This window comes from Pan paniscus, chromosome 23, assembly GCF_029289425.2.
Source record: "Pan paniscus chromosome 23, NHGRI_mPanPan1-v2.0_pri, whole genome shotgun sequence".
NCBI lineage: Eukaryota > Metazoa > Chordata > Mammalia > Primates > Hominidae > Pan > Pan paniscus.
Genome location: NC_085927.1, coordinates 28,794,530 through 28,810,264, shown reverse-complemented (window position 1 = coordinate 28,810,264; position 15,735 = coordinate 28,794,530). Strand labels below are relative to the sequence as shown.

The following is a 15,735-nucleotide window of genomic DNA, read 5'->3' as shown; positions in this document are numbered from 1 at the left end:
AGCAAAAAGATTACGACTCACTGAAGGCTCAGATGATTGTTAGCATTCTTTAGCACTAAAATATTTTAAATTAAGGTGTGTACTGTGTTTTTGTAGACATAATGCTGTTACACACTTAACAGGCTACAACATAGTGTAAACATGAATTAATATGACTCACTTTATTGCAATGTTCACTTTATTGTGGTGGTCTGGACCCAAACCCATGTGTCTCTCTAAAGTGTGAATGTCTGTGGTGACATTGGCATCCACTGAATCGCCCAGACAGTCCTCTGTGTGTGAGTGTAGGTCTTTTGGTTCTAGGTGTCCAGAAGGTGCCCTTGGCTCCAGAGCTGGACCATTCAAGTGGATGGCACGCACGTGCCCACCTGTGCCCCTGCCTAGTGTCCCCATAACAAGCTTGGCCAAGTGCCTTGACGGTTCCCTCAACTTGTCAGGCAGGTCAGCTGCCCCTGGTGAAGCCTTACCTGCGGTCAGTCCAGAGCCACAACAACAAGAGTGTGAATGAGGCACTCAACCACCTGCTGACAGAGGAGGAGGACTATCAGGTGGGTGTGCAGGAAGGAGCCCTGTCCTGGGTGGGCTGGGCTCCTCCCCTGCAACTGCCATTCTGTTCTCAAAGCAGGCTGCCTTTGCACAGGAGGGTGTGCAGGCCCCACAGGACACCAGTGGATATATGGGCAGGGGCCTTTCTAAGGCTGTGCTGATAGCAACAGCCATCAAGTAACACAAGGTGCCTGCTCCATGTGTAGGCAGCCCATGTCAGTGTCCCATCCCTCACAGAAAGGCTGTCTTCCTAGGGCTTAAGGGCATCTATCGATGCCTATGACAACTTTGACAACATCAGCCTGGCTCAGCAGCTGGAGAAGCATCAGCTGATGGAGTTCAGGTGCATTGCGGCCTATCTGTACAAGGGCAATAACTGGTGGGCCCAGAGCGTGGAGCTCTGCAAGAAAGATCATCTCTACAAGGTTGGTGGACTGGGCCCGTTTCCTCCCACCTTCCTGCCTTGGTGTGCATCCTGATGGCTTTGGGGGTCACATCCCTTCCCTCTTGTTCCTGAGACCTGGCTCTGAGCTTCACCAGGGGATCCTCGTGGTGGGTGGGGGGATTAGTATTAATGGGAGACCATATTTAGAACATAGAGTAAGAATTGGGAGTGAGCTAGCACCCCTTAAAAACTGTTTGGATTGAAAGACTTGTAGAGTTTTACGGAGTTGATTCTTTTCGCAGCAGTTTTGTGTGAGTTTCACTCTACCAAAACACAGTGTGGTAAGATTCACTTCTTGGCACCTACTTTACTTCCTATCAAGATTTGGGAACTTCCCTGTAATCTCAGCGCTTTGGGAGGTTGAGGTGGGCGGAGTGCTTGAGCCCAGGAGTTTGAGACCAGCCTGGGCGACATGGCAAGACCCCATCTTTACAAAAAATTAGCCAGGTGTAATGATGGACATCTGTGGTACCAGCCACTCGGGAGGCTGAGAAGGGAGGATCACTTGAGCTCAGGAGTCAGAGGCTGCAGTGAGCTATGATCACACCACTGCTCTAGGCAACAGAGTGAGACCCTGTCTCCAAAAAAAAAAAAAAGATCTGAGGAATTTAAAAACCTAAATTAAAATCACATTCAAAGGCTGGACGCGGTGGCTCACACCTGTAATCCCAGCACTTTGGGAGGCTGAGGTGGGCAGATCATTTGAGGTCAGGAGTTCAAGACCAGCCTGGCCAATATAGTGAAACCCTATCTCTACTGAAAATACAAAAGTTAGCCGGGTGTAGTGGTGCACTCCTGCAATCCCAGCTACTTGGGAGGCTGAGGCAGGAGAATCGCTTGAACCCAGGAGGCGGAGGTTGCAGTGAGCGGAGATCGCGCCACTCCATTCCATCCCGGGTGACAGAGTGAGACTCTGTCTCGGAAAAAAAAAAAGGAAAAAAATAAATAAATCACATTCAAAACATTTGTTTCAAAGCTGGGTACGGTTGTGTGCACCTGTAGTCCCAGCTACTTTAGAGGCTGAAGTGGGAGGATCACTTGAGAGGAAAAAGAAACTGTGTTTTTTCTGCTGGTGAGAGGTTTCTTAGTATCATTCTCAGACCGGGATCTGGGCATCTGCTAGACAGGTTGGGCTGCCTGGAGGGACCCCCAAGACCCTGAAGGCATTAACATCCTCTGCTTGGCCTGAACATCTCCCCGCGGGGGTGAGGTGGAGTTGTACAAGAGGGTCCTTGTGGGTGCTGTGTGATGCAGCTGAGCCAATTCCCAAGGGCTCCTTGTGCCCAGAGACTCTGGACTTGACCTGAGGGTGTTACTTACGGAGTTGGCCTTAGGCATTCCTGAGTATCTTCACAGGACACGTGGATACTTGCCACTTCCTGTCCAGCACAGGGGCCTCATTCTCATGGCTCCTGGTCTGCGGCTGTTAGCTCAGACTCCGTGGAGGCCTCTGATCCCTGCATCAGTGTTGCATTGAGTTTCACCCTAAGTTGTCACCTCCAGTGTTCTGGACTGTTCTGTGACATATCCTAGCCCTTGGTGACAGTGCTCGTGGTCCTTCCTGAGGTGCCTGCAGAGGGAATGGAGAGGAAAAGCTGCTGAGGCTCTGAGACCGCACCTGGATGTCTCTGGACCTGGCTGCTGGGAGGAGACAGCTAGGCTCAGACGCACCTGAGGGAAGGCTGCCCTCGGCTGGCTGATCACAGCCATTCTGTCCTACCCATGTGGTCCCTGTCAGGGGCTTAAACACACAGCCTCCTCAACACTCAGGCAGTGATGAGTGAGCAGGGCCATCAGTGCTGCCAGAGGCCTACTGGCCTTGCCAGCCACCCACTCCGAGCCACGTGGGCCCAGAAGAGAGTCCAGAGGACAAAGCCACAGATAGAAAGTGGCCGAGCACAGGGCCGGGCGCGTTGGCTCATGCCTGTAATCCCAGCACTTTGGGAGGCCGAGGCGGGCGGATCACAGGATCAGGAGATCGAGACCATCCTGGCTAACATGGTGAAACCCCATCTCTACTAAAAATACAAAAAATTAGCTGGGCGTGTTGGCAGGAGCCTGTAGTCCCAGCCACTCAGGAGGCTGAGGCAGGAGAATGGCGTGAACCCAGGAGGCAGAGCTTGCAGTGAGCAGAGATCACGCCACTGCACTCCAGCCTGGGTGACAGAGCGAGACTCCGTCTCAAGAAAAAAAAAAAAAGAAAGTGGCTGAGCGCGCTTCCCCCAGAACAGTGGCTGTCAGCCAGGAATGACTGTGACCCCAGGGAATGTTTGGTTGTCACAGCTTAGGGCGTGGTGCTGTGTATAGGCGGTAGAGGCAGGGATGGGGCCCACAAGCCCCAGTGCACAGGCGGCTCCCCAGACCTCCCAAGGTCAGCACTGCCACTGGAGGAGCCTGCCCTGAGGCCAGAGCTGAAGCCTCCTGGAGTCTTCCTGGAGGGGTGGCCAGGTCACAGCGTGTCCAGTCAGGGCAAAGCCAGCTAGCAACAGAAAACTGTATTTCCAGATGACAGAAGTAGCATTTAAATGAAAGCTCGGTCAGTGGGGCCCTCCCACACCCACCAGTGAAGAGCAGGGGCCTGCGGAAGTACAGGTGTAGACTGGAGAGCTGGACACAGGGACGGGGACCAGGATGAAGCCTCCCTGAGAGTGGCATGGGCCTGGGAGGTGATGAGAGAGGAGGGTGTGGGAGAGCCTGACTCGAGCTGGGCTCCAGGCCGCAGGAGCAGGACACTGACTGGGAGCTTCCTGGGGGCTGCTTCTACTGGAAGTCCTCTGGGAAGGCAGTGAGACAGTCCCCAAGGCCCACAGAGGAGGAACAGAGCAGGGCCCACTTTAGGCACATGTGGAAGACAAGTCAGCAAGGGTAGGCTGGGCCGGTGGAGGGCACGGCAGGGAGACAGATGAGCAGGCGTCACAGGTCCTCAAAGCGGAGACCCAAAGGCACCTGGAGCTCTCACCTGAGGGTCAGAATCCTGGTGCCTTTGTAGGAACAGTATGGGTCAGGAGGCAGCGATCGATGAGCAGCATGCCGGCAGGAGAGACTTCTTTCCGGAGCTAGCTCAGCACATCGGGTCCATGCAGATGTGGGCACTGGGCGTCCTCAGGGGTCTCCCAAACGGAACTCAGAGGTGTGTGCTCCAGGCGATGGCAGGCATGCGGAGCTGGGACCGCCACAGGGTATCCCTGGAGAGCACAGGTCACAGTCAGTGGATCATGGCCAACTCCAGGTGGAGTGGCCCTGGGCAAGTGACTACATCTGGGTCTCAGGTTCCTGGTCTCTGAAAGGGGTACTAATAGCCCCTGCCATAGAGGGAATCCGGTGATCCAGTGCCTGCTGTGGAGCTAGAAAATAGAGAATGGCCACAGAAAATGCAGGCTTCTTCAGGACTGGTCAGGTGCAGGTGTTATTTTGTCAATGATATTGTCTTAGACAAATACATTTGCAAGGATGAAAATAGCAGTTAGGGGTTTTTGAGCCACTTGAAAGAAAAACACATTGCTGTTTCTAGAGCAGTAGCCATACCCCTCCTAACTGCTCCCCTGGTGTCACATGCTCCATGGACCTGAGTGCAGCACCTCTGCAGCAGCCCCGCAACCCCCAAACTCCCATCAGTGCCTTCCTCAGAGCAGCCTGTGCACGCCCTCTGCCCTCGGGGCTAGAGTTCCTGTCTCCCAGGGCACCTGCGCCTCTGTGAGCCACCTGTCCCCTCCAGAGCCTCCGGAGGTGGCATCTCCGTTTCACCAGTGGGCAGCAGGGCATAGGGAATGGCTCAGCCATGGGTCCAGGCTTGCTCCACAGCGCAGGAAGTCCTTGGTGGAGTCTAGTGCCACTCCCTGCCCTCCGGCCCAGCTGCTACAGGCACAAAGCCTCTGCCTGCAGGATGCCCAAGCAAGCATTTGCCTTGGCTGCAGGATGCCATGCAGCATGCTGCAGAGTCGCGGGATGCTGAGCTGGCCCAGAAGTTGCTGCAGTGGTTCCTGGAGGAAGGCAAGAGGGAGTGCTTCGCAGCTTGTCTCTTCACCTGCTATGACCTGCTTCGCCCAGACATGGTGCTTGAACTGGCCTGGAGGCACAACCTCGTGGACTTGGCCATGCCCTACTTCATCCAGGTGATGAGGGAGTACCTGAGCAAGGTAGGTGCCGGGCCGGCTGCAGCTCCCCGGCCCCTGTGTGGCATGACCCAACCCTGGCAGTGACTCTGGCCGCAGGTCTTAAGGGTGGGCCCCTTTGAGGCCAACCCAGATTCCCCAGCCAGCCCTGGCTGCCTTCAGGAGTGGCTGCTTTCCTTCATGCTCAAGTGGTTTTCTGCCCAACGTTAAGCCCCTCCAGAAAATCATCATGGGGAGTGCCCACTGGCAGCAGCCCTCCTGTAGACTCTGGCTGGGCAGCTGTCCCAATGTGCACACTGCTAGGAGCACAACAGGCGTGCTCGTCCCCAGCCCTGGACTTCATCAAGGTGACAGTGAGGTGGCTGGCAATCCCAGCTCCCTGAGGAGCTCCCAGTGGCGTCTGGGGGTGCAGCTGTTAGCATACGGTTGGTGGTAGCTGCCTTTTGCTGAACACATAGTAGGAGTATTCACAGATGCACTGAATCCTTCTAACAGCTATAGGGAGGATGACTCTCTGCCTCATCGAAGTGACAGTACTTGATTGTAAAACTCTCCCTGGGTGTTGAAGTCCTAGGAGTCCCTGCTGGGATCTAGCTTTAGCCACTGTCCAGAGACCTGTGTCAGCAGTGTCATCTGGTACAGTTTGTTGTTTCTAACACTGGAAAAGCTACCTCCAGTAGCATCTACTTGCCTATATAACCTCCTTCAAGCCAGATGGAGACCCTCGGAAGGCACTCATGCTGAAGCATCACTCAGTGGAGCGAGGGAAGGGAGGGGCCTCCCAGGTGAGTGGGAGGTAGGAAGGAAACAGGAAGGTGGGCTCATGCTGCCAGCTTTAGCCTGGAGGGCTGCCTGCCACCTGCAGAGCCTCCAGGGGGCTGCCCAGCCCCTGATAAAGGCCATCCCAGAGTCCATTCAAGGCCGTTGCCCTCCTGTAGGACAGTGTGACCCCATCCCATCTGCATAGCATGCCTGAGTGAGACTCCCTGATGACTCTCAAGGGTTGGGGAGGAAGGGACAGCCCTGGCCACGTGGCCTGAGATTCGTGGGCTGCCAGGGGACATGGACTGGTTGGATTGACAAGGGCCCTGATTCCCCCACCACAGTGGATGGCAGCTCCCCACAGGCGGCACGTGTGGTATGTGGTTTGTGGTATGCAGTGTGTGGTGTGCAGTGTCTGATGCGTGCCTGTGGAAGCTGCTGTCACCATGATGAGCAGGTTTTCCCATCCCTCGGGTGTCTTTCCTGAAAGTAGTCTGTGTTCTGAGAACCAGCACAAGGAAAGAAAGTGCTTGAATCTCTTCCTGGCAGTAGAGGCCTGTGGGTTAATGTCAGAGGAACTCAGGCTCACCAGGCCCTAAGGAGTGTCATTGCTGTGGGGGTCAAAGTGCTTGTGGGGATCCCCCAGGACTTTGAGGCGCACATTCCCTTTCTGTTGTGGATGATGGAGTTAGCAGCCACTATCACGTTGGTCCACACTGTGGCTGCACAGCCTTGGCCCAGGGTTCCCAGACTCCACTGGCCCTGGGAAATGGTGGCTGCTGGAGCACCTTCTCTGCTGCCACCCACCTATTCCTGCTGGGGCAGATGAGATGCCTGTCATGGGGAGAGTTCAAGGAGAGGAGGGGGCTGGCAAGGGGTTTCCCAGTCAGTGGCATGGGGGTGTGAGCTGATTGTCAGCTTGAGCTGGTGCTCAGCTGACTCCACACAGCAGTGCTGGGAGAATGAGGGCGCGGACAAGAAGCACAGTCCTTTCCTGGTGGACAGCTGGGCCTGGGGCCTCGTGGCTCATCTGGGAAGCTTGAGGGCCATCCCTCTGAGACGCCCCCAGCGCTCTCCCAGTGTAGGGAGGGTACAGGCCTAGCTCAGCCCTCACCCTAGGTGTCAGCAAGTGTGCCCCCTGCTTCCTCCTCATTTCTCAGCCCCCCCAGACCCCAGCTCATGGGGGGCACATTCTTATTTCTCTTTCTTACTCAGTGTGTTTGTGAGGGGATCCTAGCTGCACAGTTGCTGCCGCCCTTCTAGTGCAGTGCTGCCGCCTTGCTCTCTGGCAGTGGGTGGGGTCAGTGCCTGGTGAAGCCTCAGGGAAGAGTGAGGAGGCAGTTTGTCCTCAGTGCTTCTCAGGTGAAGTGTCTAGGTGCCAGGTGACTTGTCTCTGAGAGCCACATGATCTCTCTGCTGGTTTGGAGGGGCGGGCAAACTAGACTGGCCAGAGCCAGAAGCAGACAGTGTTCCCTGCACATGGCCCCAGCCCTGCAGGTCAGTAAATGGCAGTGTCCCTGTATCCAGAGGAGGACTTGGCTCCCCATGAGCAGGCCACACGCACAGCCTGTAACAACTGACTGCCCCAGTGCCCACTGGGAAGCTCTGGGGGCCCCACTTGGCGTTCCATCTCAGCCCAGCTACCGAGGCTTCACCTCTCCATGCCTTGCTGCATTCTAAAAGTGCATGGGGTGTGGGCTGAGCCACTCCACATCTGCCCATGTGCACCTCCTCCACTGTCATTCTCCTGGAGGCCCTGTGTCCTGACCTTCCACTCCACTTTCACCTAGAGGCCGGACTGCACTCTGTCAAGCGGGTGCTCACGTGCTTTTGCCTCCTTGCAGGTGGACAAACTGGATGCCTTGGAGAGTCTGCGCAAGCAAGAGGAGCATGTGACAGAGCCTGCCCCTCTCGTGTTTGGTAGGTGGCACCTGTAGCCCCCAACCCCCTGGGGAGGGAGCAGGGAGGGAGTCAAAGTCCCACTGCCCTTACCTGGCTGGGCTTTGGATGGGGATGGGAATAGATGGGTGGGGGCTGGAAGGATCCCAGTGGCTACTGGGTGTGGAGAAGTGTACGTCCAGGAATGTTGGCAAGGCCGCTGTCCTCCCTGCTGTAAGGATGCCTGCCTTCTGATAGGGGTGCCTGCCTAGCTGTGAACTACTGCTGTATCCTGCTGGGCCTGGCCCCTGGACAGCAAGGCTGCTGCTGGTGTGTGCTGGGAGGGGCTTTGCACCTGAGAACCTGCCCAGGGCAGCCTGGCTGTCGAGCAGACTGGAGAGGCTGTGGGGTGCTTGGACACTGCGGGGCAAACACAGGCCTGAGGGTGTGGTGTGAGTGTGCAGCACGCCGGCGGGTCTCCAGCGTCCGGCTGAGTGTGTCCTTCCACCATTAATGTCATTCTGGTTTTTTTAGATTTTGATGGGCATGAATGAGACCCAGCTGATTGCACTAAGTAAGTGTCCCATTTGGAGACTAGCTTATCCTCTAGCCAGGCCAGGTTCTCTGGCTGACCCCACGCTCCTTGCCTCTGGATGCCTGCTCTCTTGGGGCCTCAGCGTCTGGGTGGTAAGGGCTGGTCCTATAGACCCTGCTCCCTGGGCCCCGGGCTACTCAGGGGCAGCCAGGAGAGGACCCCCATGGGCAGGAAGAGCTCTGCTCATTGTGGGCTTCCCCCTCTGCAGGCCCTGCCGTGGGCCCAGCCCCTGCCAGCTTCCCCTATGGATATGCCTCTGCTCCCAACTTCGCCAGCCTCCAATGTACAACTTCCGCGTATAGTGGGCGTTGTCACCACCCACCCTACCTGCAGAGTTACTAACTTCTCCAAGGAGCGTGTCACTCCAGCAGCACAGGGGACGCAATGGGAGGTAGGGACACCTGGACAATATTTATTTTTGCTGAAACCCAATGACGGCAACCTCTGAGCCATCCCAGAGCCTGGGGAGGCCAGGGTAGAGGCTGACGGCGCAAGACCAGCTTTAGCCGACAACAGAGACTGGACTGTGGGCCCTCCTGCTGGAGCCAGGCCTTCCTCCTGGGCGCCTCCGACTGGCTGGAGCTGCCCCCTCCAGGCCAGTTTGAAGACTACATGAACACGTCTTGTTTGGAGGTACCGGACCTCATAAAAGGACTCTCAGCCTCTTGGCAATCATAAATATTAAAGTCGGTTTATCCAGGCAAAGGTGCTCTGCTTGGTGCTGGTATGGGTAGGAGGGACGGGCCAGTTTCCTAGGCCCCGCAGTCCATTAAAGATTTGCTGGGTCCTCTTTGGGGTGTGGGACCTCCGTTGCCCAGACAAGCTGCCTAGGAGAATACAGCCGCTTGCATTTGTGGTCTTTCCTGACCTTGTTCGCTGAGCGCAGAAACTACATCCGGGAAAGGTGTGGGTGGGAACCGGCAGGTGAGGCCCGGCCCGTGGCTGCTGCGGGAGGGGGGCCCGGCGGCGTAGCCCCTTCTCACCGGCCTCCCGCCTCCCGCCTCCCGCCTCCCGCCTCCAGGTTCGAAACGTTAGAGTTCCTCTGGGACTGGGCTAGCCCCACGTCTTTTCGGGGAGGGTGTGCCCCTGGCCTCCGGGATCCCTGGGGATCCCGCCGCTCTCGGCAGTCGCGCAGACCCGAGGCCCGCTATCCCGCGGCGCGGCACACTGTGCACCTTGACCCACTGCTCGGAGCTGGGCCACGGCTCCGCCTCCCGCAGCCCCGCCCCCGTCCCGCCGCTCGCGGTCGCCGACGGACTCGGCCTCGGCCATTGGCTGCGCTTTGGCCCCGCCCGTACGCCTGCCTTGGCGCGCCCCGCCCAGGCCTCAGTTTCCCGGCCCGCACGGGGCGGGCTGGGGGCGGGGCCTGGCTCGGACCACGCGGGGCGGGACCTGGAGCTGACGCGGCCGCCCCGCCCCTGGGACCATAACCGGCCGCCGCCGCCACCGCGGACCGAGCGCGGAGTTCAGGAGTCTCGGACCCGAAGCCGCCACAGGGCGCCCCGCCTCCCGCCCGCCATGCCCGCGCCCCGCGCCCCGCGCGCTCTGGCGGCCGCCGCGCCCGCGTCCGGGAAGGCCAAGCTGACGCACCCGGGGAAGGCGATCCTGGCAGGTGGGCCCCTCCGGGACGCGGACCCCTCTCCCGCCGCGCTTCTGGGTGGGCCCGGGACGCTGAGGCCCCGCCCCACTTCCGGGTTGGGCCGTGGGTTGGGGAATCGTGGAGGCGCGGTCCTGGTCCCCACCTGGCGCGCTGGGACTCGCCCGCCTCCCGTCTGTCACCCCCTGCGCCTCGCCGGGACAACGAGGTGAGGGCATGGGGGCGTGGGGCCCCAGCCTATGTTCTCCGCGGCACTGGCGCGGCGGCCGCGCCGACCAAAGTCCGGGACGGGGGAGGGGCCCGAGCGCCAGCGGCCGGGCGGGGGTCTCAGGAGCGGGTTCCCGGTCCCTGCAGGCGGCCTGGCGGGTGGCATCGAGATCTGCATCACTTTCCCCACCGAGTACGTGAAGACGCAGCTGCAGCTGGACGAGCGCTCGCACCCGCCGCGGTACCGGGGCATCGGTGAGGAGGGGGAGGCCGCGGCGCCGCGGGGGGGCGGGTACCCAGGGCGGCGGCACCGAGGGCCGTGGGGTCCTGACCGCCCCCTCCCCCAGGGGACTGCGTGCGGCAGACGGTTCGCAGCCATGGCGTCCTGGGCCTGTACCGCGGCCTTAGCTCCCTGCTCTACGGCTCCATCCCCAAGGCGGCCGTCAGGTGAGGCCCGGCCGGTGGCTGCTGCGGGAGGGGGGCTCGGCCGCGGCAGCCCCTCTCACCCGCCTCCCGCCTCCAGGTTTGGAATGTTCGAGTTCCTCAGCAACCACATGCGGGATGCCCAGGGACGGCTGGACAGCACGCGTGGGCTGCTGTGCGGACTGGGCGCTGGCGTGGCCGAGGCCGTGGTGGTCGTGTGCCCCATGGAGACCATCAAGGTGGGGAAGGTCCTGGCGAGGACCCCGGACACGCAGGGAGTACGGAGACGGGCGGCCCCGCTGGCCCGGTGCTCCCGGGGCAACCGGCAAGCTGGGGAGGGTCTCCTGGACGCCAGGGAAGGCCGGCGGGGTGACCGCGGGGCCCTGGGGCAGGACGCCTGCCACGAAGGGCCACCCGTGGAGGCTGAGTCTACGCTAAAGGCAGCCTTAAAGTCTTTAAAAAATACTTTTATAAAGCAGAAAACAAAATGACACGTTCACTGCCAAAACTGGAAAAGAGCAGCAAACATAAAGGGAGAGGCTGCTCACAGGGCTGCCCTGTGTCCCAGAGCATGGTCCGTGTGGGCTGCCCTGTGTCCCGGGGCATGGTCCGTGTGGGCAGCCCAGGGCGGCCTTGGCTGCACTGCTTCCTGGGGAAGAGTTCCCAGTTCCCTCCACCCTGGATGGGCCCTGGGCCTGCCAGCTAGCCAGGACCCACCCAGGTGGCAGCCGAGAACCTGCGCCTTTGCTTCTCTCTCTCAGGTGAAGTTCATCCACGACCAGACCTCCCCAAACCCCAAGTACAGAGGATTCTTCCACGGGGTTAGGGAGATTGTGCGGGAACAAGGTGAGCCACTCGACCTTCCTGATAGGGCTCAGGGACCTGGGCCAGGGTGGGAAGGGCCTGCACCTCCCATCCTGCCTTGGGCTTTGTGCAACACCCACCCCCCACACACACCAATTCCCAACCGGGGCCTGAGAGGCTGCAGGGTAACCCCGTGCCTGCCTTCCCGCAGGGCTGAAGGGGACGTACCAGGGCCTCACAGCCACTGTCCTGAAGCAGGGCTCGAACCAGGCCATCCGCTTCTTCGTCATGACCTCCCTGCGCAACTGGTACCGAGGTGTGTCTGCACCACAGGGCCCCATCTCTGCACATGGCCAGCTCCTCTCCTCTCCTTGGGGCCACCCCTGGGTGGTGGGCACCCACCTTTTGAAGTGCTGATCCAGGCCCCTCCCGGCACCCTCTGACCACACCTCACCCCTCCTATATCCAGGGGACAACCCCAACAAGCCCATGAACCCTCTGATCACTGGGGTCTTCGGAGCTATTGCAGGCGCAGCCAGTGTCTTTGGAAACACTCCTCTGGATGTGATTAAGACCCGGATGCAGGTGGTGGGGCCGGGAAGGGGAGGGGAAGGGGGGACCGGGCCAGAGCTAGCTGCTGAGCCCCTGCCTGCTGATGTCCCCCACAGGGCCTGGAGGCGCACAAATACCGGAACACGTGGGACTGCGGCTTGCAGATCCTGAGGAAGGAGGGGCTCAAGGCGTGAGTGGGGGAGGGGCAGGGCTATTGTCCCCACCTCAGACCTTTCCCAGCCTACCTGGCCTGCCCACTCTGTCCCCTTCAGGCCTCTGTGCCTCTCACTTCAGTATCTGGGGATTGCCCTGTGCAGGGACACTGTGCTGACCTGCCTTCCTCTCCCTGCCCCTCCTCCCACCCAGATTCTACAAGGGCACTGTCCCCCGCCTGGGCCGGGTCTGCCTGGATGTGGCCATAGTGTTTGTCATCTATGATGAAGTGGTGAAGCTGCTCAACAAAGTGTGGAAGACGGACTAAGCCTAGAGAGGCCGCAAGGGGACCGCCCCAGGCACCTCCAGAGTGTCCTGCTACCTTTGTCTCACATGATTCCAGTGCAGTAGTGCCAAAAGGCCCCTTCCCACGTCCCTCGAGCTCTGTAGCCTGGTCTGTGCATTGTGGCTGTCAAATCCATGTGTCCCCCCTGTGGTCTGTGTGTGACACCACCACTGTGTCCCAGTGTCTGGCCCAGCCATGGCTGGATGTGCATCTGGCCTATGACCCTGTGCCCACTTGTCCATGTGCTTACTGTGAACCCTGTGCCTGTGTTTCATGTTCTGTGTCACGTGACCCTGTGCCCCGCCTCCCGGGGTGCCCGTGTGGCCTGGGTCCTCGGCCCTGTAGCCCTGGCCTGGTCCCAGTCCGGTGCCTTCCACCCTGCCCTGGCCTACCACAGCTGCCTCCGGGCCTCGGCCTGGCTTCACCGCATTCCAGGGGCTGCAGCCCCCTGCTTCTCCCGCCATTGGCCTTAACTGGCCCTCGGGCCCTCCCTTCGCCCCAGACAGGGTGGCACCCACCACTCTCAGGACCACCCTGCCAAGGCAGAATAAACCGGATCCTGTTGCAGCCTCCTGTCCTGTGTTCGTCCCTGTATGGACCCATCTATGCATGGGCATTGGTGGCTGTGCCTCTGCAGGGGACCAGGCCACCCCCATCTGAGGACACTGCAGTAGGGGGATAGGGAAAGCCTAGTGTCCACCCAGGGCAGAGCAGCTGTGGCCACAGTGTTGGCTCCCTGAGAAGCCCAGCGCCAGGCCAAGAAGGATCTGGGTGCACCCTGGCCTTCCCTGTGGCCTGTGGGCAAGATCCCGTGGCATGGGTAAAAGGGTGTGTTGACAAGGCCTAGGGGTGGCCTGGCAGAGTGTTCAGAGCAGGGGGCTGGGCCCAGGAGATGGAGCCCCCAGGACGACTGCCTGCCCCTCACCCACAGGGAAGCTTAGGGAAGGGTTGGGTTGCTCAGGGCCCCTCTGGGGCATGCCCAGCTCCTCAGTGAGTGAAATGGGCTGCTCGTGGGGAGGAGGAGATGGGGGCACGTTGAGGCCTCTGAACTCCAGGTGGGGGTGGGTGTCTGGCATCTGCTACCCAAAGGCTCTGGGCAGGGGCCCTTCCTTGTTTCTTCACCTGGGCTGGGAGGCAGCTGCCCTGGGGCAGCAGGAGGTGGGGCTGCCTGACCAGGGCTCTCTGGGCACCTCATGCCACAGCCATGAGCCTCAGAGAAAGGTGTCCCTCTGGCTGGAGGCCAGAGCTCTGAACTGGCATGTCCCCATGGGGCCAAGCCCCTCTTTCCACAGCCTATGAGCCACGTGGAGGACGCTCAGGCAGGATGGGATCACTTAGTGCCCCTGGCTGTGCAGAGAAGCCAGCTTCCTGTCCAAGTGCCTCCGTGGGGGAAGAGTCATGCAAGCGTTTGGCTCAGACTGGAGAACAAGCTTTTGCCAGCCAGAAACTCCATGTGAACAGGTCCCGTCCCTGGGGAGACTGCCCTGTCCTAGTGACCTCACACAGCACCAGATGCCTGGAATCCCGGGAATGTGCAGCTGGGGAGGAGTCTGGGGTGCAAAGGGCCCGAGGTGGATCTGAGAGCCAAGCATGGGCTTGGGGGTACAAAGGGAGCACGGGGTTTTGAAGCCTCCTTGGGGAGAGCCGCTGGGCTGGGGAGGGCTGGGGGTGGCTCAGCACTCAACCTGTGCTGTGATGGGATGGCCGTGCACTCTCTATCCTCACGGCAGACTTCCCCATCTGTTGCCACAGAGAAAGGGCCCAGGCAACAGAGCTTCCCCTTCCGCCCCTGTGCACTAGGGCATGCAAGTGCCACCACGAGAACCCCACGCCAAGATGCTTCCTGTCCCTGGAGCTCAGGCCACTGGTTCTGCACCTCTGAAGCTTTGTTGTGGGGTGGCAAGCAGGCAGTGGGCCACACTGGTCCACAGTGCCAGTCATGAAACCTGGAGGGGCACTCAGCTCTCTGGGGCCTGCCCTCCAGGCCTCAGCATCCACTTGCTGTACTCCCTGCCGGTGCTCAGAATCATGCTTAGCTCAGAGCAAGCCCTCACACATGGCAGCTTTTTTCTTGGGGTTGCAAGAGGTTGTTTACAGTCTCCCCAGGTTCCAGGCAGTTCTGGGAGCAGCCAAGCCCTCGCGGCTGCGTGGAGGGGACCCCCACCCTCACATACTGACCTCCAGAGATGCCAGCCACTCACTGCACACCTGCACGGAGTCCTGTCCCTGTCCCTCTCCACAGGAAGGGGCCGAGGCTGCACTAGGTGACAGCAGAGTGTAGGATGGCATGGGTCTCCACCCTCCCTGGACCCCTGCCATCCTCAGGGTCACCTTGAATCACCTTTGAATCACACGGCAGACATCAGATAGCCCAGCCAGAAATATTGATTGAGCTGGGTCTGAGTCCCTTGGGGCCACAAGCATGGAGGAGCCACGTACTCTGGTAGATAGAACCCACACTGTAGGCTGCTTCACACATTCCCTCAAGAAGCAAGCAGCCTCCAGTCTTGGAGCTGAGACCCAAGGGGAAAGGTGTCTGTGCAGGAAAGAGCTGGAGGCTGGAGAGGCAGGCAGGGGCCTGGAGGGAGTCAAGGTGCATTTAACCAGACTGCAGAGAGGAGGCCCGCAGCAGGGAGTAGCACAGACTAAGAACACTGGGGCACACCTGCCCTTAAGGGGCAGAGGAGCAGAGACACGTGGATGGGTCTCCAAGCTAGTCTGCAGGCAGAAGGGTCTTGATTTCTAGCCTGGTGCTCCACGTCTCCCCACTAACCAGGATGCTCGGCCAGTGCTGGGGAGAGCCCCAGGAGGTGGCTAAGTGCACATCGGAGGAGTGGATGGAGACTCCAGGTCACCATGTCCTGCTCCAGCCAGAGCCACGGGGACCAGTTAAAGTCACAGTCTGGAATCTGAACCTTACGGACTGTGCCCAGGAGAGACAATGGCCTCAGAGAAAAGGAAAAGGGAGCTGGTGAGGTCGTGACCACACCTAGGGCAGGGCTTGGCTAACCTCCAGCCTTGTCCTCACTGCTGTGGGACTGAGGCCTCCAGGCAGCTACCCCGCTCCATCTTCCCGCTCCCCAGATTCCTTGACGCTCCCCAGATTCCTTGACGTTCCCCTCACACACTGCTGCGTGCCACATCCCCTAGACCGGGTTTTCTGTCCCTGTGTAGATGATGAATGGCAGTCAGAGCTTAGTATTCAAAAAAGCCAATGACTCCTGTGGGTGGGTCTGTCTCCTCTTCACCAACAAAGAGAATGCTGGTCCGTCTCAGCACTCACAACAAACACTATCTTGGTCGAGGATGCAAGAG

At 59.7% G+C, this 15,735-nt stretch overlaps 2 protein-coding genes across 10 annotated transcripts in view; both read left to right on the top strand.

Moving 5' to 3' along the window:
• CLTCL1 (clathrin heavy chain like 1) overlaps nucleotides 1–9,043 on the top strand; it is a 114,604-nt gene extending 105,561 nt beyond the window's left edge. For 3 of the 7 annotated variants that reach the window (XM_003814040.5, XM_063603360.1, XM_063603362.1), the window contains 6 exons: nucleotides 438–548; nucleotides 801–971; nucleotides 4,906–5,127; nucleotides 7,710–7,785; nucleotides 8,278–8,317; nucleotides 8,547–9,043. In XM_003814040.5, coding sequence (XP_003814088.3) covers nucleotides 438–548; nucleotides 801–971; nucleotides 4,906–5,127; nucleotides 7,710–7,785; nucleotides 8,278–8,297 — 600 coding nt within the window. In that variant the 3' untranslated portion in view covers nucleotides 8,298–8,317; nucleotides 8,547–9,043. Of the gene's footprint in view, nucleotides 1–303; nucleotides 549–800; nucleotides 972–4,905; nucleotides 5,128–7,709; nucleotides 7,786–8,277; nucleotides 8,318–8,546 lie in introns of those variants that run through there. The other 4 variants (XM_034949276.4, XM_063603361.1, XM_034949277.4 and 1 more) reach the window with 3 other exon arrangements.
• A 621-nt stretch (nucleotides 9,044–9,664) lies between these two features.
• On the top strand, nucleotides 9,665–12,987 carry SLC25A1 (solute carrier family 25 member 1). Of its 3 annotated transcripts, none has more exons than XM_003814041.6 (9): nucleotides 9,665–9,950; nucleotides 10,290–10,397; nucleotides 10,490–10,589; nucleotides 10,666–10,804; nucleotides 11,327–11,411; nucleotides 11,581–11,685; nucleotides 11,839–11,954; nucleotides 12,038–12,111; nucleotides 12,288–12,987. In XM_003814041.6, exons 1-9 carry the CDS (start codon nucleotides 9,857–9,859, stop codon nucleotides 12,400–12,402), a joined length of 936 nt encoding a protein of 311 aa, XP_003814089.1. In that variant the 5' UTR covers nucleotides 9,665–9,856; the 3' UTR covers nucleotides 12,403–12,987. The 3 variants fall into 3 exon arrangements, with proteins under 3 accessions (XP_003814089.1, XP_003814090.1, XP_008964886.1); XM_003814042.6 differs by lacking the exon at nucleotides 9,665–9,950 and adding an exon at nucleotides 10,016–10,143; XM_008966638.4 differs by lacking the exon at nucleotides 9,665–9,950 and having other exon boundaries at nucleotides 10,152–10,397.
• The last annotated feature ends 2,748 nt before the right edge of the window (nucleotides 12,988–15,735 follow it).